This window comes from Lissotriton vulgaris, chromosome 1_1 (assembly GCF_964263255.1).
Source record: "Lissotriton vulgaris chromosome 1_1, aLisVul1.2, whole genome shotgun sequence".
In the NCBI taxonomy this organism is placed as follows: domain Eukaryota; kingdom Metazoa; phylum Chordata; class Amphibia; order Caudata; family Salamandridae; genus Lissotriton; species Lissotriton vulgaris.
In genome coordinates, this window is record NC_141685.1 from 1,418,470,896 (window position 1) to 1,418,498,305 (window position 27,410).

A 27,410-nucleotide genomic window follows, 5' to 3' on the forward strand; every position below is an offset into this window, starting at 1 on the left:
GCCAATCTTAACACATTGCAATCTTGTGAAAATTATTTCTTCTGACGTATGCGGACTGTACCAAGATCTACCTCCACATATCTCTTGCATAAAGAGCTGGATAGTTGCCAACCTAATTCAAGTAAGTGCTTTGTGCCCCTGGCACAGCATCTGGTGCAAGGAGGGACCAAAGTTCACAAGGAATATCATTAAGGACTGCTTAGCATTGATACACACCAATAAAATCCCTTGGCTAGCATACATGGACAAGCAGCTGAATACTATTGATAAAGCTCGATCTGTAAAAAATCCCACAGACATCTTGCAATTTGGTAAAAGTGAGATAAAAAAAATTGTACATAGAGAAACAAATGAAGAGAGGTCTAGGAGAGATGAGGAAAAAAACAAGCGCATCAAATATATGGCTAGCATTGAGTTGACTGGTCTACCTAATTATTTGGTCAAAGTTACAAACACAGGACACATTGTATATGAAAAGACTGCGTTTGGGCGCAGCCCATGAACGGCTGGCTTTTCCAAAACACGAAAAATGGCATAAAATAATTCATAAATGCCCATGCAATGGGAAAGCATTTCAGTCCACGATGTTGTTTTGCAAGTTTTATTGAGAAATAAGAAAAATCTTTTTCTGGCCTATTTTCATTGTACAGAAATTATTCTTTTACAAGGATGCTATGAAATGTATTTGCATCCTTGATAATGAATTAACTTGTCAAGCTGTTGCTGGTTTTGTAAGCAGGTCTATACAAAGAACCAAATCTCTTGGATATCTAGACCATTTAGTATATGAAGTTGATTGAAGGATGACCCCTGGCTGAAAAGCAAAATATTTTTTTTAAATGGGATAACAAGGGGATCTGTACAAATGAAGTTTTAACTGTTATATCATGTACTAGCAGCCCGCCCCAGCGTTGCCTGGGGCAGAAAGGGGCTGGGGGCAGTACACCCACTCCCGCCCGACCCCCTCCCGCACCGACTCCCTCCCGCCCCGACTCACTCCTGCCCCCCTCCCGCCCCGACTCACTCGCGCCCCCCTCCCGCCCGACTCACTCGCGCTCCGACATTTTCATTTACTGCTGCCTCCTTCATGCCTCCCCCTGCATCACACAGTCTCGCACTGAACTTTCCCTTTACTTACCTGTGCCGCCGCTCCTCACTGCACAGCCGCTCGTCAGTGCACCGCCGCTCCTCCTTCGTCGACATCACGCACGTCGCGTCGCGGTCATCACGCGTGTCGCGGCCAGCGCTAGGTCCCGGCCGGCGCTACTTTCAGGGGACTACTTTGTTTACAAACTTAAATTTTTTAATTTACTTTTTTTTTTTATTTATATAGCCTATGTCCATCTACCCACCCTGACATTTTCATAGATGTATCGGGTGTGTAGATTGGCGCTGTGGTTCCCGAGTTTACCTGGCCAAAAGGTGCAAGTTCTCTCTTTATAATAGTAGTATAGATCATACTGATAGTAAGTTTTTAACTGTATGTACATTTCTGGATAAAAAAAATAATTGAATATGTTTTATGATGATGATGATACGCCATGCTATATAAATCTACATACTTTAACTCTAACCTTTCTCTCAAGCATGGTTCTTCAAATCCAAGCAGAGACACAGCATTTTTCCAAGGTTAAAATGACCTCATCTCAATTTCTAATTTTTGTATGATATCACAAAAAAATGATTATAGTGTGACTAAAATCTGCAGTCTCCTTTTGTATACAATCCTTTCTGTGCCCTCCACAGACATTCACTATAAAGCATTACGATTGGATAAAATAATAGAAGCCTTAACACCAGAAAAATCCAAAACAATGGTTCTTATAATCTTCCACCTAAATAGTCCCAAGAAAAACACACCATCTAACAACCACTTTTGGGAATTTCACCCCAACTTTTAAGGATCTGATTTACAAAAACAATATTAAATTCAAATGGGAAGGGACACCCAGGTAGTTATTGACTACTTCACCCCTTGGATAATATTGCCTAAATATGTGAATAATTTACAGTGTATCAATACTGCAATTTGCAACAGATTTCTAGTTTTCACTCCTGTAAAATAAAAATAGGAGGCAGATGCTGGGTAGATGATGACTTTTATATCGCTAGGAAAAGATGGAGCCAGTAGAAACCTGGAAATAACGTATAGTCAGAAATGGGGCATTTTTAAATATGTCTTATTCTCCAGAGTCTCTGCACTCATAGAGCAGTAAAGTGCACAAACAACATTTGTTTATCTGTCCCATTAAGAGATTTGTATTACATATGTTGTAGGCGTCTTGAAAATTGTAAATACTGGCAACATCTAGTGAGCCCCACAAGAAAATAAAATGGAATTAAGATGAAAGATGGAATTGTGCCCCTTACAAGCAGGCATTTATCACTTCCTCCTGGACGGCAACAATGACTGAGTTTACAGAGGAAAACCAAAAACACGAAAAACAAAACACACATACCACAGTTGCCTTTTCTGTATATGATGTTAGAGAACAAGCTTAGCTAATCTCTCAAAAACTCAAAAAAATGTCTTTGCCACTATCTGAGTTTTGAGGAGAGGGTTGGTAACGGCAAAACCTACAGTATGTGTGAATGTGTGTTTTGATTTTTGTGTTTTTGGTTTTCTTCTGTAATCTCAGTCATTGTTCACAGTGGAAATGTGCATATTCATCCAGGTGCCATTTTACAAGCTGATTTACTTGCAAGCATAACAAGTGCTACATTATTTATAGTTTTGATGTTCCTTAACATCTGTTATATATGTTCACTTGTACCTGTTCTTCTCTTCCCAGTGCCTGCCTTAACTGTAGCATTTTTAAAATAATTTACATTTGTACTTTGGCACTATCATACCATGGCTGCCTACAACATGCCAGGAATTAGCACCACTGTGCCTCGGCCAGGATGTTGGCAAGGGTTACTATTATTGTGTGAGGGACAGCAAGTTGCCAGGACTTACCACGTTTGTACTAGGGCAAGCATATTAGCAGAGATTACCACCAATGAGCTAAATCTGGCTGTTTAACAGGAATTCCCACCATTGTGCCATAATGTCCATGTTGCTGCAGATTGCCACCATATCGCGAGGGCCAACGTGATGTTAAGATTAACACCACTGCTACAGAGCCAGCACGTTGCCAGGGATTGTCACATTTGTGTCAGAGTTACCACCACTATGTGAGGGTCAGGATGTTGCTCGGAATTACCACCAGTGTGCGAAGACCAGTATGTTACCAAGGCTTGCCACTTAGTCCCCGCATGTTGCTAGGTTTTACCACTGTTGTGCCAGGGCCTGCATTTCACGAGTTGAGACAATGGGTAAAACTGACATACACAGACATAAGCACTCATATAAAACCACATACAGAGTGGCACACTCAAACTTGCACACACACAGAAATACGCCTACACAGACAGGCAAACATGCAGTTTCTCACTTCAGAAAACTTTTTCTTTAAAGTCATTATCTTTACGACTCCTGCTGCTGCTCCAGGTGGGCTGTTTCTTTTCTCCTTTCCGTCACACAGCACAAGGTTACAGCTTCTAGCAGAGAGGGCAGGACAGAGGGAGGGAGAGGGTAAAAGAGAAGGAGAGAGAGAGATAGGGAGAGAAAAGAAGAAGAGGAGTGCATCATGCAGCCTGGGAGAGGGGGAAAAAGGGCAGGGACTATGCAGTGGTTCTCAGTGCCTGATGTGTAGCAGGTAGAGACCAATGAGCCTGAGGGAAATGTGTGGTGGGGAAGGGGGAAATGGAACATAGCTACAGGGGTTGTGGGGGAGAACAGTTGCAAGCGGCTGGGGGCTCAAAGGCAGTGCAAGAATAATCAAGCAGGAGTGCAGGCTTCAGTGTCAGACTTGGCGTAGATGTGCAGCAAGGGATGGGTCATCAGGTGTTCTAGGGTGGTATAAGCACAATTGAACAACTGGGGGAGGAGTTTCTTCCTACGCCAATGCATCTCCATGGCCAGGGTGATGCAGTTTGGGCATTGCTGTAAGAGGACTCCTTGCTATGAGAATAAGAGGATACACTTTTCAGTTTGCATAGCAGTACACTGTGCAACACATCTAGTGATGTTCCCACAGCACCTTTTAAGAACACTACATATTGATGAAGTAACACTCCATAAACCAGCTACCTTTTCACTCACTTGTTCAGTGTACCATTGCCTTTGACCGTGTACACTCCGTGCTGCCCTTTGTCTAGGATTAATCTATACAAATGCACATATATACTTACAATGTACAAAAAAAAATCACTGACTACTATACCTCTTTTAGTTTATTATAAGATAGAACCAGCTTTTCCAACTTTGACCATTTGGAAGGAGCATCTCTCAAGTCCAAAACAGTTATCTGGTTGTGACAGAAAATAAGTTCCCTTATATTGGAAGAGGCCCAGTGCGCAGGCCCAGGTAGGTCCACGATCTTGTTGTTGCTCAAGTCAATTGATCGTAAACTAGAAAAAGAACATCATTCAAAGAGGGAATAAATTCATTTGTATATAGCAGAATATACTTTCATACTGGTAATGCAAAATTTAATAATACAATAATACTGTTGAACAAAATAGACATATTCTTCTTCTAAGACCCAGAGTTAGGTGGCAAAGGGTGGGGTATTCACCTCACCCATTAAATACCATTGCCTCAGCGTGAGGTATTTACTAGGTGTAGCATAAATGTCCTATTCTGCATTTTCAACATGGAAATAAGGGACAGATTGCAGACTCGTTTTTTAATATAACAAATTGTACATTTGCCTTATTTCTAGTCCTTTTTCCCCTGATGACTTTTGGAAGGGTTGACCTGCTAGACATCTAGCAGGGTTTGATACTTATCACACAACCCAGAATTCCTAGATATGTACAAGCTCCTGTTTGCACATGAAACAACATTCAGCCCTCACCTTGTAATCTGCGCCTATGTGGTTATCATAACAATACAATTAAATTGCAACAATACCCATACATTGACATGTTACTGTTTTCCAACCCAAATGCAAAACAAATGAAACTAAATAACTAAAATGAAGAACAAGGATGTGTGGTAGAAAATGAATGATTTCTTACCTGTAATCCTAGTTCTTTCTCAGGGGAATCCCCATTCTTATAATAAGCACAGAATTATCAGTGCTTGTTCAATTAAATCTCCAATGTTGAGACCACTACCTCTGTGGGAGTTGAATATTGTCCTCGCACGTCTCATGAGCAATCCTTTTGAGCATATACATGAGGCTTCCATACAACAGCAGTCCTGGAATGCTTCTTTTCTCATTGATATATTCTCTACACACTAAATTAGCTAAATGCAGGCTCTATGATCTCACAAACCATACAGTGTTCCACAGTAGTACAGTAGTGATGGGAACTCACAAATTACAATACACTATTAGAAGCCCAAGTAGGGCAAACTTCTTTGAGAAATCTCTTTGCTTAAGATTATACTTTGAGAAATCTCATTCCTCATGGTTTAGGGAATGAGCTAGCCATTCTATTCAGTGCTTATGATTATTAATGAAGATCCGCTGAGAAAGACAGAATGGGTTTTTACTCGGAATCCTGGCTCTCTCACGAGGGGAATCTCAATTGAAGTCAAAAGAAGCCCTTCATCCTCCCAGATGTAAAGGAAAGTTTGGTTCATAATATCCTGTCACTTACTGCATCAAAACGAAATGAGGTAACCCACTTGCCAGCACTGGGGAGTCAATAAAAGGATCCTTTGGTGGTTGCACCGGAGGTTTCCTTTAAAAAAAAAAAAGGCTGAGGGTGCAGCAGAGTGCTCTTTCTGATTTCTGGTGGGGATTTTGGGGCACAGGATACCTCCTTGTCTGAGGGAGGCATTGATATAAAGGTGGAGAGTCTCTCCTTTCCAACAATCCCTACCTCAAACTGGTTCCTGCTTGTGGATAGCGGTGTGTCACAATCCTCAAGTAGGTAGACACAAGACACTAGAAACGTGTTTTTTTGGATAGGTTGCTCCTGTGGGGAACAGCCATATCCCTCCCACCCCCAAAGCCGCCCTGTGTTTACTTACTCTCCCATGGAACACATGTAGGCCCACTACTCTCACAGGCTCCATAGCCACAATGTCAACATGGCACCCAGCTTGGATGCCATTGCCAGCTACACTGCTGGAGACATAGGTAAGTCACCCCTCTGGCAGGCCTCACAGCCCTGAGGCTTTAGTCCCCTAAGGGGGGTCGGCCCCCTAAAATAATTTTTTTAAATGTGTGTTTCCCATAGGAAACTGATCGAGTCTCCCCTACCTCCCCAAAACACACATTTAATTTTTTCTTTTTTAGGGGGCTGACCCCCTTAGGGGACAAAAGTCTTAGGGCTGTGAGGCCTACCAGAGGGGTGACTTATCTATGCCTCCAGCAGTGTTAGCTGGCATGGAATCCAGGCTAGGTGGTTGGTTTTTGTCCCTGCAGCCTTATGCTTTTTCGGTTCACCATCGCAAGGGTTCTGACAACGTGGGGGCCGTTTATCTCTCTAGGCATCCGCTCCCCGAACGTGAGCGTCCAAAGGGGGAGGTGTGTAACGGGGTGTACCGGCGTGCCCCTCTGGACCAGGATTTGGGGACCCTTCAGGGACTCTCAAAACATACCCCCCTTCTTTCTTGCCCTTCACAGAAAGACTTACCTGATATCGATTGGGGAATAGGCTCTCGCGACGAGGAGATGGAAATGCACTGGCCCTTTAATTTCCAGTCAGAGGAATAGTGGGCGGGGCTTCACGAGGACGCTCGCACGTCAAATGCGGAAGTCGCAGGGAAGCCGGTGTGCTTGTTCACCCAGAGTGGAGACGTGTGGAGCGAGAAGGAAGTTGAGCGGAGAGAGCAGAGGAGTTCCGAGGAGACGAGGAGACGAACTGAGGAAGCGGAGAGCAGTGGAGAAGCGGCACCTGAGACCGAGGTTAAGCCAGGAGGCCAACGTCCCCACGAGCCGCCCAGCCACACACCCGGGGGAGGTGTGTGGCTAGCCCAGGTACGGAGTAAGGTCAGGGGCTGGGTTGGAAGGAAGGGCGCTTCTACCAATTAGTCCTGGGTATTCCCTTGTCCCGGTATCCCTTTCCCTGAGCACCGATCCTTCCCCCCTTTCACCGGCCGGACTTATAGAGAGTGTGACACGGGTTTGTGCTTCCTCACTCCTTTTCCCCTGAGCACTTATACTTATAGAGCACCTTCCTCACGACTTGCTGTGTTTGTTTCTATCGAGAGGCAAGACGGACAGCAACGGAGCCTCGACCCGACGAAGCCCCGAAAGACATCGGAGAAGCGAGAAGGACAAACCCCGAAGCAGATGAACCTATCGAAGCCGCTCCCCCCGTCGAACTGTCCCTACCCGAAAGACTTGTACAGATTACCTCTTTTCCACATTAAAGCCACTAAAACAAAGACACGCCTCCTGCCCATCACTCCCGCGCCCGTTACAATGGCATAGGCAGGTGCCGAAGCATAATTAAATGATGAACGGTGCATGGACCAGCGTTAACGCAACTCTTCCACTCCATCAGTTTCTCCTAGTCTTGCATTTACGATTCAACCACCCTTTATCCAACCATTAACTCAGTTCTCCCATCAACCCTTCTATCCAAGCCCCATTTTATTCACCTGTTGTGTCCACCCATTCATTCGCAAGTTTGTTCCATCAATTATTTACCCCACCATTAATCCACTTGGGTATCCAACTATACACTTATTTATCCATCCATCTATTAATTCGTAAACCTATTACATTAACTTCACATTAAATGGCATGTGACTAGTTGCACTGCTTGTTTGCGTTGCCGGAGAACCACACCTCTGGATAGTCGTAGGTCACCACGCCCCCCCTGTGGTAATGGAGACGCACCTTGCTACTCTTCGCGTGTGCTGGTGACTGCCTTTGGGAGCATTGCGGTTCTGGGACAGAAAGTGCGGCTGGGTACGGACGACGGAGCGGCTTCTTCTGTGGCGGAATTGCAGAAGGACAGAATGGCAGAATGGTATTTTTACAGTGTTGATAGTTTACCTCGACGTCTCTGCTCGACGTGGACGAGGAGTGAGCCCAGACTGAATCTTAAATCTAGGTGCTGCGAGAGGAGGTACGAAACGCTCGAGTCTGGTGAGTGACAAGCAGGAGTGAAGAACACTCGGAGAGGGGGAGAGGTGAGGAGGGGCGACCAGTTTTCAAGGATGTTGGCATGACAGGAACCAGAAGATTGCAGGTTAAGGGGAAGGGAACGGACTGAGCAATATCAGTGGGATTTTTTTTTTGGACAGAGGAAAGCCTTGATTGAAATAGCTCTTCTGCTATACTGCTCACTGCTCACTGCTCTATCACCTCATTGTATTCCAATTGGAGTTATTATGGGGCGACATACTAAACAGAACCAGCTAACTGCAAAAGTGTCATCAGCCACGGGCTTAAAAGCGAAAACACGTTTGGCTCTGGCACAGAGCAAAAATCTGTCCGTGGGAGGAGGCAGAGCAGGATTACAGGGGAATCGCCTGGAACATAACTCCAGTTTTGAGAGCTCAGAAGAGGAGTCAGTGTCGGAACTAGTAGCAGAGCCTCCTGGGACACCCCGGGGAGTTAGAATCTCCCCAGCAGCATCTTCAAGTGCGCCAGGCGATACTGGTAGCCGGGTAGGGGATAAGGCTGGAACACCTGAAAGTGGCAAAAACGGAAAAAAGGAGGAAAAGAGTATGAAGGAGTTTCCCCTCTTTGTGAAAAAAGCAGCACAGACCATTCCTCCTCAGTCTAATATATCCCAGACCAGGGTCATCGATCTAGCCTCTCCCTGCCAGTTCCCATTGGAGCTAAGTTCATCGTCTTCACCTGGCATTTCCTCAGTGTTTCCAGCTGTCCCAGTTGTCCAAAATCCTTTAGTCTCTTCCTCTCCCCATCCTCAATTTTGATGCAAAAATCGAATTCTAACCTACCGAACTCTGTCCCTCCGCCTACCTCAGACTTAGTAACGCGGTCATCTGCTCAGTCATCTGTCCAATCAATCCAGTCAAACCAGAACTAGATGTTTAGTGGCAGTAACCCAATACTTTTCCTGGGGCTGCTGGAACAGCAAACAGTTCATATTCACGACCAGGTTCAGAAAGCGACTGATGAGTCACAACTGCCAGCTTTAGATCCTGAGCTAGAATCTCTGAATGCTCTAATAGAGGATCCTGCAGCTACTGCCACCACCAAACAGTAGGAAATTAGAACACTTCTCAACCATATTCTTGAGGAAATTAGAGACATGAAGAGGTCGCAGGAAAACGAAATTGCTTCTCTGCATTCATGACTGGGAAAAATAGAGGATGCAGTTGCATGTCTTCCAGTTAAAATACAGGAAGCTGAGAGGAGGATCTCCCAGCTGGAGGATCAGATGGCCGGATTGCTTATCAAAGTACGGGAAGTAACTAAGGACAAAAATGTATTAGAAAATAAACTTGAGGAGTTAGAGAACCACTCACGCTGGTCAAATCTGCGTATACTGGGTGTACCAGAGAGGGTGGAGGGGACTCAATCACCACAATGGGTCGAGTCCTTTATTAAGGAAAAAGTTCTCCCGGAGTTCAGTGGAGATTTGACAATCACCAGGGCCCATAGAGTTCCTTTTCATCCTCTTCAAGCTTGAGTGGTTCACGTACAATCCTAGTTAACTTTTCAGACTATCGGATAAAAGAGAAGATCCTGGCTAAGGCCATACAACAAAAACAATTCCCAGTGAATGACACTGCTAACTGTAGATTTTTTACAGATATGTCTGCAGCGGCAGCCCGGAGGCGCAAGGAATTTGTTAAATTGCTCTTTTTATTTAAGGCAAAAGGTGCCCCGGCTTCAATTGCCCAACAGTCTAAATTACGTGTGCTTGTGAAGGGGAAATTCCACATGTTTACTAATATAGATGATGTACAGGAGCTTCTAAAGGAGATGTTGGGCCTCAATAAGTTGGTTGATAGATGTGTTGCCTTGTTTTTTCTGGCGCTTAAAGGTTTTAAAGGTTCTCCCTTTGCAAGAAATTGGCGGGTGATGAAAATATGAACCAAATATGAATCAACGGATCAAAAGATGCTCCGTATAGCTTGATTGTTTGTAATATTTATATACCACAGGGGTCCACCTGGGTGCAGTTCCATGGCACCCTACAAAATAGTTGAGGGACGCAAGGGGTTGGTGTGTATGGAGTGTGTGGGGGTACACCTCTTGTGGGGGATGGTTCGAGAGGGTAGGGGGAGGGTAGGGGGGGTTAAATAGTCTAGCAGTAAAAGGAGCAGTAGCTCGGACATTGGAGTAAAAACATTCAAGAATTGGTGGAGTACGTTTATAGATATGTTTGAAAACCAGGACAAAAAATTAATAAGAGGTGTTGTACTTTATCTAATAATGTTAATGGGATTTTAAATAAATCCAAATATGGAGCTTTAATAAGGTGGCTGGTTTCCTGTTCGCCACAGGTATTTTTTTCAGGAAACCCATTGGAAAACACATTTTCCTAAACTATATCTTCCTAGGTATTTTTCTCACGCGTTTTTTGCCTCGGCCGGGATATCTAAAAGAGGAGTTGCTATATATTTTTGTTGTAGTCTTCCCTGGGAATTTGGGAAAATTAGGAGAGACCCGTTGGGGCGATGGATTTGGGTTGAGGCCAAATTAAATGGGATGATTTTAAATTTCTTAAACTATTATGGCCCGATAATTGACGATGCTACGCCGTTACTTAGGATCACCGAGCTACTCAGAGGGTCCCCCGGGATAATAGTTTTGGGTGGGGATTTCAATTTAATTCAAGATATAAAAAAAGATACTTCAAATAAAAATAAAAAAGAGCTGAAACCTCAAACAAAGAAAGTCTTGGAAGCCCTAATGCAGGAACATCAACTTGTTGATCAATGGCATATCTGCAATCCGACTGAGGCTGAATTTACGTGTTACTCTAATCAATTCCACACGGCCTTGCGGATTGATTTTTTTCTTAATTTAAGATCTCTGAGGGTTTCAGACGCTACCATAGGGATTAATCCCTTTTCAGACCATTCTTTAATAGCAGTTGAGTTTGTGATTGAAGGGGGTGGGGGAGGGGGGGGAGGCTCAATCCAGGTGGCAGATGGATCGTCTACTCCTCCAAGATTGGGTGGCTCAAACAAAAGAATGGGTATTAGAGATTTTTTAACCTAAATGAAGGTACCACAGAAATCTTCTCAGTCTGGGGAGGGTTTAAAGCAGCTATCAGAGGCCAGATGATTGCGCGCACAGCCGCACAGATGAGACAGAGGAGGGATAAGATCAATAAACTCCAACAGGATGCGTCTAACGCTATAAACATTAGAGATTTGGGGAGGGAAGATGTGGCTTCGCAACTGGGAAGGACGAAGGCAGCCTTAAAATAATGTTTTGTCATTGAGGAAATAAATAGTTCTAAAACGTATTAACAAATAGTTTATGAGGTGAGCCAAATGGTGGGAAAAATACTAGCAGGGCAAACTAAAACCAAACAGGAGAAAGCCATAATAGTTAAGATCATTAAACCCTAAAACGCAAAATATTGTTAGAGATAAAGATGATATAGCTCGAGTATTCTTGGATCATTACTCTCAGCTATATTCCATGAAATATGAAGTAGGGATAGAGCACATTCACAAATATTTTAATGAAGTTAATCTTCCAGTCTTACCCGGTTCATTATTTGATCAATTAGAGAGCGACATTTCAGCTTTGGAAATTCTAGATATAGTGAAATTAATTGCTGGGGCAAAAGTGTGTTGTGCAGATGGGCTCCATATTGAATTTTATAAAACCTTTGCTAAAGAATGGAGTCCTTTCTTGGTAAAATTATTTACTTTTGTCAGATTAGAGGATTTGTTCCTGTGAGTTTTAAGGAGTTCATCATTGTTAGTGTTGTTAAAAAGGGGAAAAATTAGAAGGATGTCAATTCATACAGGCCGATCAGCCTTCTTAATGCTGATTTTAAGATCCTAATGAAAATATCAGCCCAGCGTTTCTCCCCGATTGCTTAGGCGTTAATTCACTCTGATCAGTCAGGTTTTGTCCCGGGAAGGTCTATGTCTTCAAATACCGGGTTTTTAATTCAGGCTTTAGATTTTGTTTTTAGTAATAAAATTCCAACTTTAATTTCAATGGTCGATGCTGAAAAAGCTTTCGACCTGGTGAATTGGGATACACTTTTCATTGGTATGCAAAAATGTGGCTTTCCGGCTCAGACAATTAGTATGTTGAAAAATATTTATCTGGATGCGCAGGCAAAGGTGGTAGTCAATGCCAATTTGGTAGGGAGCAATTAACATCAATCGTGGTACCAGGCAAGGCTGCCCGATGTCCCCCATCCTGTTTACTTTCTTCATTGAGCCACTACCAATAAGATTACGCGGAAATCCTGAAATCAAGCCACCTATAGCAGGAATGGCAAAAGTTAAATTATTTGCCGATGATATTATTTTATACCTTCATCCCGATAAATTAAATCTCGATAAAGCTCTACAAGAATTTAGTCAGTTCGAACAGATTAGTGGATACAAAATTAATCAGAACAAAACCGAGGTACTTGTCACCACTCTCTTTTTGGTTCAAAAGAAGGAAAAAAATGGAGACCAGTTATAAATCTACGAGAAGTAAACAAGTACCTAGTATACAGACACTTCAAAATGGAAGGCATTCACCTCCTCACAGACCTCGTTCTTCAGGGAGACTGGCTGGTCAAGCTAGATCTAAAAGATGCCTATTTTATCATACCTATAGCTGAAGACCACCAGCCCTTCCTTCAATTCATCTGGGACAATCACCTCTTTCAACTTCAAGCCCTCCCTTTCGGGCTCTCGTTCGCCCCTTGGTGTTTCACCAAGATCATGAGAACTATTGTCTCTCTCCTCAGAGAATGAGGAATACGTCTAATCATCTATCTAGACAATATCCTTAGCATATCCCAGCTTCACTCCCAGCTTTTGGAAGATCTCAAAACCACCATGAATATCATAGAGAGTCTCAGTTTCATTATAAATCGAGAAAAATCCATCCTTACCCCCTCGAAATCTCTAGAATTCCTCAGATTCACCGTAGACACCTCAAAATGCCTTCTTCTTCTTCCCAACAAGAAGATAGCCAAGATTCGGAAAGAAATCCGGTTTGTTCTAAAACAGCAATCTCTTACTCTTAGGGAATTAGCCAGACTTATGGGCTTACTCTCTTCTTCCATTCAAGCCATCTTTCTGGGACCACGGAATTACAGTGCCCTTCAGAGAGTGAAAGCCAAAACTCTCAGATCTGGACTCTGGTACGGAGACCTTGTAACCCTAGATCAACAGGCCAAATAAGAACTATCTTGGTGGCTGGACAATTTGGATGCATGGAATGGAAGAGCCATCTTCGGCTTGACCCCCGACTTCGTCTTGGAATCAGACGCCAGCCTTCATGGTTGGGGCTCCCGCCTCCTCGACCAAAACACGGGCGGTGTTTGGTCTCAGGCAGAGTCTTCCCCCATATAAACTTCTTGGAACTGACTGCCGGTTTATACACCCTGATGAGTTTCAGACACTCTCTCCAGGGCAGATCCGTTATCCTGAAAATGGACAACATCTCTGCGGTCTCTTATATCAACCGCCTTGGCGGGACCAGATCTGTAGACCTCTCCGATTTAGCCCAAAAACTCTGGATGTTTTATTTAGAACACAAAATCTTGTTGAAAGCGGAATATCTCACCGGAAAGTCCAATCTTTTGCAGATTGGAATTCGAGATTCCTTTTAGACTTCAGCGATTGGAAACTCAATGTGAACGTTTTCAATTCTCTCTCTCACTTTTGGGGCCCTTTCGATGTGGACCTTTTTGCGAGCAGATTGACCTTCCAACTACCGAATTACTTTAGCTGGATGCCGGACCCAGGCGCTCTTGCAGTAAACGCCTTCCTCCAACCTTGGTCTCATCTTCAGCCTTACGCCTTTCCTCCCTTTGCTATGATTCAGAGGGTCCTTCAAAAGTGAGACAAGACAAGTGCTCCCTGGTCCTGATAACTCCTTCTGGCCTTCTCAAGCGTGGTTCCCGACAACCCTGGAACTGTTGTGAGACACCCCCTTCCTAATCCCCGCAACCCAAGGTCTGCTTTTAAACACAAGCGGAGAAGATCATCACCTAATACGTTCAGGGAGTTTGAACCTTCCTGCTTGGAAAGTGTCAGGCAATCTAACGAGCTGTCTGGACTTTCGTTATCAGCTCTCTCTCCTCGGAGAGTCCTGGGCACCAGGGACACATTACAGGTACAACAACATCTGGAGAAAATGGTTTAGTTGGTGCATGGAGAGGAACCTGGATCCCGTGGAGGCTCCTATCGTCAACATAGTCAATTATTTGACAATGGCCTCTCCTATAGATCCATTAATTGCTACAGATCTGCTATCTCTGCTGGTCATTCTCTTGTCAACGTAAGACGGTAGGTAAGAACGTTATCATTTGTAGAGTATTGAAAAGTATTAGACTAAGAAGACCTCCAAGACCCAGATACCAATCCTTGTGGGGTATTAAACCTGTCCTTGATCTTTTTTGTTTATGGCCTGATAATTCCCTTCTTAATAGGAAATGTCTTTCCATTAAACTTGCAACTCTCTTAGGTTTGATTTCTTGTTGTGGAGTATCTGATGTTAAATCTCTTGATATTTCTAATAGATGTTGAGACATGTATGGTGTTAAGTTTGAAATCCTTAGACGAACTAAAACCATGTCAGATTTTATCTTTTATTCTCGTTTTGATTACTGCAAAAAACTTTGTGTTGTTGATTGTATGAAAGAATACGATTCCAGAATGAGTGACCTTCGCCCTCAGAATGCCAATCAACTTCTCATTTCTTTTGTTAAACCTTTTAAACCAGTCTCTTCCTGTTCTATCGCTAGATGGATCAAATTAGCTATGAGCCTCGCTGGCATTGACCTTTCTAAATTTCAAGCCCACTCTCTCACAGGTGCTATGGCTAGCAAGTTATTCTGGTCTGGTGGTAAGCTAATGATATCCTTAAAGCTGCAGATTGGTCCAATGCCTCCACTTTTGCTCATCATTATTGTAAACCTATTTAACACATGTCGGAAGTTGTCATTCAAGGCTACCAAAATGCATAATGTGGCCTCCTGCATTGTAATGAACTTTTGAATCTCCTATTAGCATGACCAGAAAATCTGGATTTCATTAAAGACACGGAGGCTAACATTATCCCACCCGCCCCTACCTTGGGTGGAGTATTTGTTTATACGTTCTTGATTATTTGCATTTATATGATGTTGATTATTACACGTTGCTTTACTTTTACAGTATGCATTCTGTCTTTGATGCAAAGGTCTTTCAACCTTTTAATTTTTGATTCTTCTTTCAGATATCTCAACCTAATGGATCGTCATCCTCTCATGGGCCTTGCTTCTCTTCATTTTCACCTTCGTAATGCCATTGTTTCTTCGCTCTCCAAGTTCCTCTTCAACCTTACGAATTCTCTTTTTGCTTCATTTCATTTAAAAGAGGCAGCTCTGATGTTGCTCTTGCCTTTTATTGAACATGTTTTGTCACTGCATTTTAGATCTTTCTTTTATGATGTAGGAGCGGCTGTGCTTGTGACTGCATTAAAAGATTATTGCATAATGTTAGCCTCTGTGTCTTTAATGAAATCCAGATTCTCTGGTCATGTTAATAGGAGAATGCGCAATTGGTGGATACAAAATTATTCAGAACAAAACCGAGGTACTGGTACTGAATTCGGATTGTAACTTTTTACCTCCAAACTTAAGATCACAAGCATTAAAAAAAAACTGATCAGATACCTTGGCATTTATGTCTCCGATCAGTTCGTTCAATTATTTAGCTTGAATTATCTAACAATGCGAAACAAAATTAAAACTTTACTGGAGATATGGACTCTTTTACCATTAACTTTGATTGGTCGGGTTGAACTTATTAAAATGTCGATCCTTCCTTTGGTGATTTTTCTTTTTTTAAACGTACCGTTAAAGATGAACTCATGCTATTTTAGAGAGATTGAGTCTATGATCAGGGATTTTGTCTGGAATAAGAAAGTTTCAAGGGTGAAATTGAGTACACTACAGCTGGGAACTATACAAGCGGGCCTAGCTCTACCGAATATACGTACATATTATATGGCATCAATAATGGATCTCACAGCACGTTTATTGGTGCCTAATGAACAGCTCGATATGTGTTTTGTTACGAAAAAGTGGTACTTGAGGCAGGTTCACAAGTTCCGATTTTTTTTAAAACCAGCGAAATTACCAAAGAAGACTAGGTATAAAACTATTCGAGATTTTTCATATAGATTACAGTTTTTTTTCACATACATTTTTATTGAATGCGTTACAGAGTCAAAATCAGTGTACAATGGACATGGCCAAGCAAAGTCATGGTACAATCACAGCAAGAAATTATTGTACAATTTAGCCCAGTAGTCTAGTCCGGCCCATGGCCAGCTCCACTGTGGGGGACTCACATATTTCACCTCGGTAAGTGTTCCAGTGGCCCCACTTCTTGTCCCACTTCTCAGGGTAGCCACGGAGCTTGTAAACAGTTTTTTCAGCCAACATGCACCTGTCCAGTTCAGCCATCCAGCCCACCACCAGAGGTCTATCAGCAGCACCCCATTTCATTGCAATTGAACGCTTAGCAATTAAGAAACTCGAAGCGGCCCATTGTAACTCTAGGTCGTTCAGTTCTGTGGCACCCCAAATATTGAGGACGGCTTCCTTTGGTGACAATGACATGGGTTTTCCTAGCGAGTCTCTCATTTTTCAGGCGACCCCCTTCCAAAAGCGCTGTATCACTTGACATTCTCATAAGATATGGTAGAAGGTGCCAGTTTGTCCGCAACCTCTTAGGCATCGATCGTCCTCCCTCCTCCCAATTGTGGCTAACAGAGTTGCAGGCATGTATGTCCTATGTAGGATTTTCAGTTGGATCAGTCTGAGTCGGTGATTAATCGCCACTTCCCTGGGGGACATCAAGGCTGCCTGCCACTCGTCCTCCTCCAGGTCACCTAGGTCTGTCTGCCATTTATCTTGTACGGGCTGAAATGTATTTGGGAGGTTATTACAGAGCTCACGGTATGTGTAGGAAATGGCATTTGTCGGGAGGGGTTCTAAGAGTAATCTGTCTTCCAAGGGGGAGGATTTGGGCAAGGAGGAGAGATCTGGGACGGCGGAAAGAAGGGTGTGTTTGATTTGGCGGTATCGGAAGGCATCAGTTTGTGCGAGTGTGTATTTGACTTGTAAGTCTGTAAAAGTTAAGAGTTTACCCTTAAGTATCAGGTCTCCTATTGTTGAGATGCCTATTGTGTCCCACTTGTCGAAACCCAACTTGAATCAGAGGGAACCAAGCTGTTGTGATGCCCACAGTGTGGTGTCTTTTGCGAGTCTGTTCGACCATCCCAGGCGAGCCGTGGCTTGATGCCTAATTGTGACTGTGTGAGTCATAGTGCCAATGTATCTATTCTTTTTGGGTTTACTGTATAGGGCCCCGAAATATCCCTCCCGCCCAGTCTGGTATCTGTCAAGGTGGAAGGCTGGGTCATTGGGTGAGCCTTGTATCCAGTGGTTAGTGGCAACCAGTTGCGATGCCCAGTAGTAAATGCGCAAGTTGGGGAGTGCAATGCCTCCGTCATACCAGCTCATTGTTAGCTTTTGTAGGGCAATACGAGCAGCCCTACCATCCCACAGGAGAAGGCGGAGATAGCTCTCCATCGACTTGAAGTAGGAGTCGGGAATCGGTAAAGGACAATTTTGGAGGGCATACAGGAAGCGTGGGAGTGCCAACATTTTGAACAGGGCTGCTCTGCCTGCTAGGGACAGTGGTAGAGATCGCCAATGTGTCACATCATTGTGTAGTCTGCGCAATGGGGCAAGTAGATTTCGGTCGTGAAAGAGGGCAGGATTTGAAGTGATGAAGATGCCTAAATACTTGAAGCCTTCCTGAGCCACCGGTATAGAGAATCTGCGGGGTAGCGAGGGGGGCATGTAACATGTACAGAGCCGATCTAGTCCAATTGATTGAGTAACCTGAGTACTTCCCAAAGTTAGTCAAAACGTGGAACAGACTATTGATAGAAGATTTCGAGGAAGCTACGTAGATCAGGATATCATATGTATAGAGGGAAATCTTGTCGGTCACTTCGTTGTTCCATCGGAGGCCTATGATGGAGGCGTCAGTGCGGATCCACTGGGCAAGAGGCTCCAGGGTCAAGGCAAATAACAGCGGCGACAGGGGGCACCCCTGACGGGTCTCTCTGTGGAGTTTAAATCTTCTGGACGTATGATTATTGACTCGGACTTGGCCCAGGAGGTCCGTGTATAAGAGACGTACCCATTGGACGAATTTAGGCCCAAAGCTAAATTGAAGAAGGACCTTAAATAGGTAGGACCATTCTATGGAGTCAAACGCCATAGTGGTGTCGAGGGACAAGATAGCAGTGTCCTCATGGATATATGGTTGTCTACTTAGGACACTGTTGACTCAGCGTAGGTTTAGGGCCGTGTTTCGCCCTGGAAGAAATCCCGATTGGTCGGCGTGTATTAAAGAGGGGAGTATATCAAGAAGACGGTTGGCCAGCAATTTCGCCAGGACCTTGGCTTCTGTATTAATCAGGGAGATCGGTCTGTAGGAGCTACATTCGTTGGGTGGTTTATTTGGTTTGAGAATTATGACTACAGACGGCAGCCATTGATCTAGTGGAAGGGAGCCAATGTCTTGTCCTTCCTCGAACATTTTTTGTAAGTGGGGGACGATTTCTGGGGACATCGCTTTTAAGAATTCAATCGGGACCCCGTTGGGACCCATGGCTTTACCTGATTTGATGGAAAAGATCGCCGCCGTAAGTTCATCCGCTGTAATGTCAGCGTCGAGCATGTCTCGATCTGTCTCTGAGAGCGTCGGTAGTCGCATCTCCTTGAGGAGTTGCCTAGATTCTTCTGAGGTATAAATCGCACCGGCAGTGTAGATGTGTGCCAGGTGGTCTGCAAAGGTCTCCGCCACCTCCTGCGGGTCAGAGGTCACCGACCCATCAGGACGTGTAATAGAGGAAACCCATCTCGCCCCCTGCTCGCGACGCTCCAGCCATGCCAGCATTTTCCCGGCACGGTCGCCGTGTTCATATATTCGATGTCGCGTGTTGAGCAGCCGAGCCTCTGCTTTTTCTTGCGCTAGAGCCCGATAGTTATGCTGTTTCGCACGGAGTTGGCGGGCTGATTCCGTCGAGGGGGATGCGTTGTGGGCCAGCTCCATCTTGAGGAGTTCCGATTCAGCTTGCAGGATCTGCTCATTGTGTTGCCTGAGGTAACCAAGCTTGAGTGATAGTGACCTGCCCTTAATGACCGCCAGGTACGCCTCCCACAGAGTTATTGCCAATTGAACCGAGCCTACGTTCTCAATAAAGTAGAATTCTGTATGTTCAAGCAAGTCCTCTTTGATATCTGGCACTTGCAGGATCCAGGGATTAATGGTTATGGGGCCGCGGGTGGTCTGATGATAATATGTCAGTTCTACGCTGATGGGAGAGTGGTCGGAGATACCACGATACCTTGGGGCGGCTGAAGAATCCAATATCTGCAGTCAGGCAAAAGAAGTAATCGATACGGGACATACTGTTGTGTGCATTAGAGTAGTGTGTGAAGTAGGGGATAGTGGGGTGGTGGGATCTCCATATGTCTTCTAAACCCATGGCATGAGCAAATTCGAAAAGGTCAGTGTAGGATTTATGTGAGCGGCGTGTAGTTTTTCTGTGGAGGTGGTCGTCCATTGTCATGTTGAAGTCGCCCCCTACAAGAAGCGTGCCCAGAGGAAAGGTCGCCAGGCGGATCCCCGGGTCCCGGAGGGAGTCCCGGCTCAGAGCCAGCGGAAGGTACACGGATATAAGATTCAAGGGACGCCCCTCCCAGGAGGTCTCTACTGATGTACAAGAAGATGCCATAGACAAAGCTGCATTGGGAGTATTGAAATTTTGCCAGGACAACATAACAAAATTACTACAAGTGAATCTTTAAAAGAAGCAACCAAGGGCTAATTTTTAATGCACAGAAGGCAGGAGTTAGTGAACAGCCCAATCAAATACCCTGCTGAATTGGAAATAGGTGGATTCAATAAATGCACAGCGCAAAGACCAAGAGGCAAAATGCATTTATTGGAGAGGAAAAAGTAATTGGGAAATTATTTAGTTGCAACTTGGTCCACATGAAACTCCAGCAAACCAGGTTAAACACTATCAGCATCTAATAAGCTGGGGAACCTTCTCATATTGAGCTGTATTTATGGACGTCGATAGGAGTTGATCTGATTAGGATGATAATTTTGTTTTTATCAATATTTGCTAGTTTTTTAACACATTTTGTGCAGGAAGCACAAGCAAGTAGAGGCCCATATTCTCGGATAACATGCAAATTCAGCTTGTATCAAGCGAGCTAAAAAAGTATTGAGTGACTACTGGCAACCTACAGACCGTAATTTCTATTGGGAAAACATTCTATTTGATCATAACAAATAAAATAATTTTTAAAAAGCAAAGGTCGATGAATAGCTAACCTATACCAACCTCCCACCCGATAGTCTGCTGACCTCAATTGGAGTGGAAAGCTAATATCTAGAAAAAAAAGGAAAATATCCATTAGAATAGCAGAGGTAAACAAAGGGTCAGCAAGGGGATTCTTAAACCATCCCATAAAGGATGGTTTAAGAACCATAGAAGGCTTAGGAAGAATAAAAGTGGAAAGAAAACTGATGGATAAAGTAAATGAAAAGGAATACAGTGAGGGGCCACAGGACCTAAAGGGGTACGTTGAGTGGCAAAAGTGGAAAGTAATGTCAGTGACATCAATCGTTTTGCTGTGGGAAACATGGCGATTGAGTAAAGTTTCAGCACACAGATAAAGGGGACCAACATCCTACAAGTGGCCACTTATGCAAGTCCCTATTCTCTTCTCTACTCTACAGAGAGCTGTAGTCTCCGCTTATGTCCACTTAATGGCCTCTGCTCTCCAGACTGGTAATAATGGAGGTGGAGGGAATTCCAGTGCATTGATATAGTTCTCTTAGCAATCAGTAGGGCAAGGTCTATGAATCTTGTAGTGACCTGTTAATTTTTCAGCAGAGGAAAAATGTCAAGGATAAAGTTGTTAGACCTGGCATCCTTGGCATGATTTCCCACCATACTTTCTACTTTCCTTTCTCCTTTTTTGCAAAGTTATTTTTGGTTGGCCTTAGGACTCGACACACTTTACTACTGCTAACCAGTGCTCAGGTGCTTGTGCTCTCTCCTCTTAACATGGTACAATTACCTTACAACCAGCAGGCACATTTAATTTACTTTTAAGCCCCAGTAAAGTGGTACTGCATGTACCCAGTGCCTTAAATGAAATGCTACTAGAGGGCCTACGCAAAAGAAACAATTAATGGATGGAATGCTGGACAATGCAAACATTCACCACCAGTCACAAGGATCTGGGTTAAATCCATCATTCTTTTGCTCACCACACCACCCCAATTTGGACCCAGCCATATGCAAATCAGTCTTGACCCTGTTAAGATTGGTTTGGAATCAGTAGAGCTCCTTCCTCTTGGAAGAAATGGAGAAATCTTGAAGTTTTGGGCTCTGTGCGACTGGCCTGTCCACACCAAGATCTTGCCACCTGCCCAACCACTAAGGTGAAGCTCCAGTGAACCTGACTCTACACACTACAACTACCACCAGCAACAACTGTCAACGCAAAATCTGCACTTCGCATTACGACGACCATTCACAACGCTCACTCTGTTCCTTGTAGCCTCCTCCACCTCAAACTGGGCTCTTTGCACCAGACTTTGTAAAGGTACCTTTTTCGGTAGACTAACTTGCTCTCTGTATCCAGCCAGCGCTTCATCATGGTTGGCGTGAACCTGTGACTGTCATCTAGCCTAGTACAACCGGATAATTAACAGTGCTTTGAGCTTTTAGGAGCTATACTTACCTTCAACTTTTAAACAGAATATCTCCACTTCTACTAATTAGATTTTTGTCATCTTGGTGTCAAATAATTTGTACATTTTTACTTTATTTTTCTAAATCTGTGTGGGATTTTTCATGTGTTGTTTTCACTTTATTACTGTTTGTGTGCTGCATAAATACTTCACATCTTGCCTCTAAGTTAAGCCTGACTGCTGTTGTGCCAAACTATAAGGTGGTTAAATACAGGTTAATTTACTGACTTTTTGTAGCTCACCCCGACGAGGATTGAGGTCGTTGTTTGAGATGGGTTTCACACCCCTCAACCGAAAACTTAATTTCTCACAGCAGAGTTGTATTCAAGAACAGTGTGCTCTATGACATGCACAATATCAGCAAGCAAGTCAGCCCAAAATAACTGCAGTTCAGAACAGCTCCAAAACATGTAAATAATAGAAGGCAGAGGAATCTGACAATCTTAAAAACCATTTGATTGGATAAATAGAAAACATGCATTTCAATCAGGCATTTCTCAAGATCTTATGAGGTTATTGTGGAATTGTTTGCCTGTCCTTAACATTAAAAGTTTAACCTCCGGCTGTCTCCCATTTATTTCTCCACTGAAGTGAATTGGTGATCATGTATTGCTGTAAGGCCTTATGTAACCATGTGACTAGCCTCCTGTCATCTCCTATGGTATGCATTACTTGGAGGAGAGCATTAGCGTCTCGAACAAGATCCTGAAGATTCCAACGTTTACTTGAGTGCCTCACTTATTGTACCATATAAGAGAAAGTTACTGACTGTTGACCACACTATTCCACGAGTTTCCGAAAAGCATGTATCGAGCCATCAATGAATAGGTCATCCAACGCACTAAGACCCACTTCAACTCATGAAAATAATTCTCTTGCTGTAAGCAGGCTCTGGTGTGTTGGGAGGCCCTGATCAGTATTGCTTGCCATAGGGCTTTCTTCATTTTTAATAGACAAGCATACATTTCAGATATTCAAGGGTGGTGTTGAGAAGAAGCAGAAGGTGTTTAGAACTACTAACACCTGGGAACTGAGCTCCATGTAAAATGTGTGAATCCTGTCATCTGAAGATGACCAGCCAACTAGTAGGCTATCCATTGGGGCATGGATATATTCGGATCTATTCAAGAAAACAATGAAATCTCTGATGGGAATCTGAATATTGCATTTATGAGGTATGCAAAAGAAGGAAAAACCATCACTGGAGTCGTTTTAGTGTATTTAAAATGGCGCTTTACTAATTCTGGTTAATGCCTCATGGTCCTGCTGCTGGCACCGGTGAAGGTGAGCTGTAGATTTTGCCAGAGACCGCTTAGAAAGTAATCGTGATGAAATGGAGGGTATGCACATGCATAAAAACACTGTTTGTAATAAAGAGGTATGGCAATAGAGAAAAATCAATCTACATTTTCTTTCAGTCCTTCACCAATTGAAGGCTTGCAGAATTAAATTATGAAGCATGATGACTGTATGGAATATCGTATGCTGGTAAGTACACATGGTAGTATGTTTGGTTACTCCTTTTTAGTAAAAAAATTATCTACTAAAGCAGTTTGAAAAAGCATACAATATAAAATACAAATACACATCCCTATTTAAAGATTTACTAAAACATAGATTATTTATTCCAATGAACATTTTCTAGCATTAGAAATGATGCACATTATAAAATAAATAAATCCATTTACTTACTGAGTGAGTTGAAGAATTTCTTTAGGAATATTAACAAATTTATTCAAATGCAATTTCAAAGTTGTTATTTTAGATGGAAAACTCGGAACCGTATCTAGAAATAAAATATATTCTGTTACAAATTTCTGAAGACTATTTTTAGGTTTGTGATATATACTTTGTTTAAACAAGAGCTTCACAAAACAAGAGAAAACACACTAATGTAATATTAAAACAGTCCATGCATTTTGTACATCATGTAAAATTATTACATTAGTCATTTACAACTGCAAGAAAGTTACTTGTAATCTATCAGTGTCTGTATCTAAGGTTGTGTTATCTATTCTCTTATGGGGCTTACACTAATAAAGCTTATGTGCAAAAGTTGGAAAAACATGTCAGTTTGTTTAAAAAAGAAAAAGCTACTTCTTAAAGTAAACATCAGTGGAGACTATACAGCACAATTATCACATTGACATCTAAACTGAAAACAAGTGCCTTTTCACACTGTTCTTCAATCACTGCTCCTATTAATCACACCAGCTCTATAGCCCTGACATTTTTTATTGCTCTGAGTCAGTCTACACATGGAGCATTTTATGACTGTGAGAGGGTGGGCTAGCATATTGTGGGCCTTCTGCTTTCCTGGGTTGCTCAAAGTATTGTTTGGTGTAACTGAACAAGTTACTTACATCAGCATCAGCTTTTCTGAGAGACACTATCTAACTTGAAAATGCTCACCCTTTGAATACCTACAGACAGACTAGATCCCGAAACCTTTGCTAAGCAATTTCCTCAAGCACTGTCAGGTGGAGTTGAGCAATGTCGTGCCATCTCGAGGGGCTCCCTCTCGTGGCAATGGAACATCAGAACCAGTATGTATAGGTCAGCTGCTCACACAGGTATCAATATATTTCTGTACTTTGTCCATGTCAATAAAGGTTGAGCCACAAGAAACGATCATTAAAACAGTGTGCAGACTTTCCGTTTTTATGATAGAGACTTCTAACCACCAATTTTTCAATAGATATCAAAGCAATACCTCCAGGGTGTGGGTCTGTAGAATGGCACAGACCAGGCAATCCTTCAGGACCAAATGGGCAAAATGCACATCAAGCCAGAAAGGCTCTCCAAGCAGTAGTGCTTAGTGAACATATAGCGTGTCGCCCACGTAGCAGCCTGACAAATGTCTAAAACTGGCACACTGAGAGCTAGCCTTTGCTCAGGTAGAGTGAACATGCAAGCCCTCGGGAGCTGTTTTCAGGCCAGCCCATAACAGAGCTTGATACATAAGACAATCCCTCTGGAGATGGTGGTCTTCAACACCCATTTCCTTTTAGATCCAGAGAAACCGATGAAAAGCTGGACATCCTGTCAGAATTCTCTGGTCATCTCAATGTAAAAACTTTGGGCCCTCTTGGGATTGAGACACTGTTTTTTCTTCTTGGAATGATGAGGAGGTGCATAAAATGGAGCTAGAGTAGGACTTTCCTACATTAAATTGCATTACTACCTTAGGAATGAATGCTGCCTTTGTTCAGAGGACCAATTTGTAAAGGAAAAAAGGACAGATAAGGAAACACCAATGAGATAGCCTGAATGTCACTCACCTTTCATACATAAGGGCAATGAAGAACACTGCTTTCAGAGTCAGCAAACAGTATGGATAACTTTGCATAGTCTCAAAGGGCAAGCACATCTGGTAGATCAAGGCCAAATTCAAATTCCATTGTGGCATCACAAAATGAACGGAAAGGAACATATAAATCAACTTCTTCAAGAAATGCATCACAACTGGTGAGTTAAAGAGAGCCATCTGATAAAGGAAAAATGGCTGAAACAGCCGCTAATTAAACTTTAACTGTAGCCTCAGCAAGGCCTTGGAGGGCCAATGACAAACGAAACAAGAGAATATCGTAAAGGGAAACTTGTAAGGAAACTTGTAAGGGGAGGCTATGACTGGAGGAACACCACACTACAAACTTCTCCCAGCGCCTTACATAAACAGTTTTAGTGAAAGGATGCCTGGCTGCTAGGATTACACCAGCCACTTCAGGAGGGAAATCATATGCCATCAGCTGGCGGCGCTCAGCCTCCATGCATGGAGGTGAAGGTTATGCAGGCTTTGGTGTAGAACCTTGCCAAGCTGCTGCAACAGAGGATCCTCGCGAAGAGGCAGACAGATTGGAAAACATATGCTCATAGCCAGAAGTTCCAGGTACCAGACTCTACTTGCCCATTCCAGAGCCAATAGGAAGACATTGCCCAGGTCTCTCTTGATCTACTTGAGTACTCTGGGCAGGAGAGGGAGGGAGTAGGTAGGAGTCCTAATCCCCAATGCAGATGAAAGGTGTCTCCTAGAAGACCATCTTGGGAACTACAATGCGCAAAAGTCACAACACTGCGCGTTCTCTGGGGTGGCAAATAGATCGCCCCATGGTTCTCCCCATTGTTGGAAGATGACCCATGCCATCTCTGATAGAAAATACCATTTGTGCTCCACTAGGCCGACATCTGGCCTGGCATTTAAAGATCCTGCCAGGTCTTGGTCGTTCAGAGATATGTTCTGATCATTCATCCACTTCCAAAGCCATAAAGCTTCTAAGCACAGACTCCATGCCATCCTGTTTGTCACAATATCACATGGCAGTTGTGATGTCTGTGACCCTCCTTCTATCTTGGAAGGAAGACTTCAGAGTCAAGCGAATAGCTTACAGCTCCAATAGACTGATGTGGAATTGAGCTTCAGGCGGAGACCAGAGACCTCTAATCTCCATCACTCTTAAATGACCTCCCCAACCCAATAATGATTAATCAGTGTGAGGAGGGTAACATCACATTCACTGGTAATGTACCGTGCCTCCCCGTGGTCCGACACTCTACAATGTCCGCAACTCGGACCGAAGGGAAAGGAAGGGTTTAACAATAACCAACGCCTACCCTTCACAGGAAGGAAGATATTCTCCCCGGCAGGATGGTGAATGGCTGACGTTGATGAAGGCGGAAGTGGAGGAGCCTTCAGGAAGAGGAGGGAATCCCAGGAAGCGGGAGAAGAAAAGCCAGAAGACGCTGAGTATTTAGGGAGCCCAGCTGTGACAGAAAGCAAGGACGCCAAGCCGACGGAAGAGCAGAGCCCAGCTGACCCCAGGAGAGAGGACGAAGACGACGGCGAGGGTGGCAACCCTGACGACTGGTGGACGCCGCATGGGATCACTTTCAAGCTTGCAGCAGTTGCGCTAGGTGACTCGAGCGAGGGAGGGGCCTAAGGGTCAGACCCAGTATAGCCACAATAAGGGCGGAGGAGAGGGGTCACAGAGGAACACCTCTCTGATATTGTGCACTGCTGCGGTCTTTTCCTCATGCCTGGATTACCCCTAAAACCTGTGGAGAGGGAGGCTGATATATGATTTGGGGTATAACATTCTGTGCTGGAACCTGTAGGTTAGTCTGTTCCTTTTTTTCTTTGTCTTGTTTTGGTTATATGACCTATTTTCTGTGACTATGGGATAGGCAGAAGTAGGTAGAGAGGGAGGGAGAAGAATAAGCGGCACAATATTCTTTGTTTTGGCCAGCACATTCTTAGCCTTTTCCATCACTCCTACATCTCAGCACTTTTCTTGGTGTGGTGACGGACCCTTTACTGGAAGCCCAAATGCAGGGCCATCTTACTAACCTCTACTTTCTTCTTTTTCCTGGAGACTCCGGGGGACGTAATCCTGACAGCCTGATAGAAGATACCTGGAGAGGAAAAAGAAAGAGAAGA

At 43.6% G+C, this 27,410-nt stretch overlaps 1 protein-coding gene across 1 annotated transcript in view; it reads right to left on the minus strand.

Moving 5' to 3' along the window:
• LRRK2 (leucine rich repeat kinase 2) overlaps window positions 1-27,410 on the minus strand; it is a 2,096,839-nt gene that overhangs the window by 1,150,616 nt on the left and 918,813 nt on the right. The window contains exons 26-27 of the mRNA XM_086967213.1: window positions 23,669-23,762; window positions 4,269-4,455 (exon numbers count right to left, since the gene is read on the minus strand). Coding sequence (XP_086823339.1) covers window positions 4,269-4,455; window positions 23,669-23,762 — 281 coding nt within the window. The remainder of the gene's footprint in view (window positions 1-4,268; window positions 4,456-23,668; window positions 23,763-27,410) is intronic.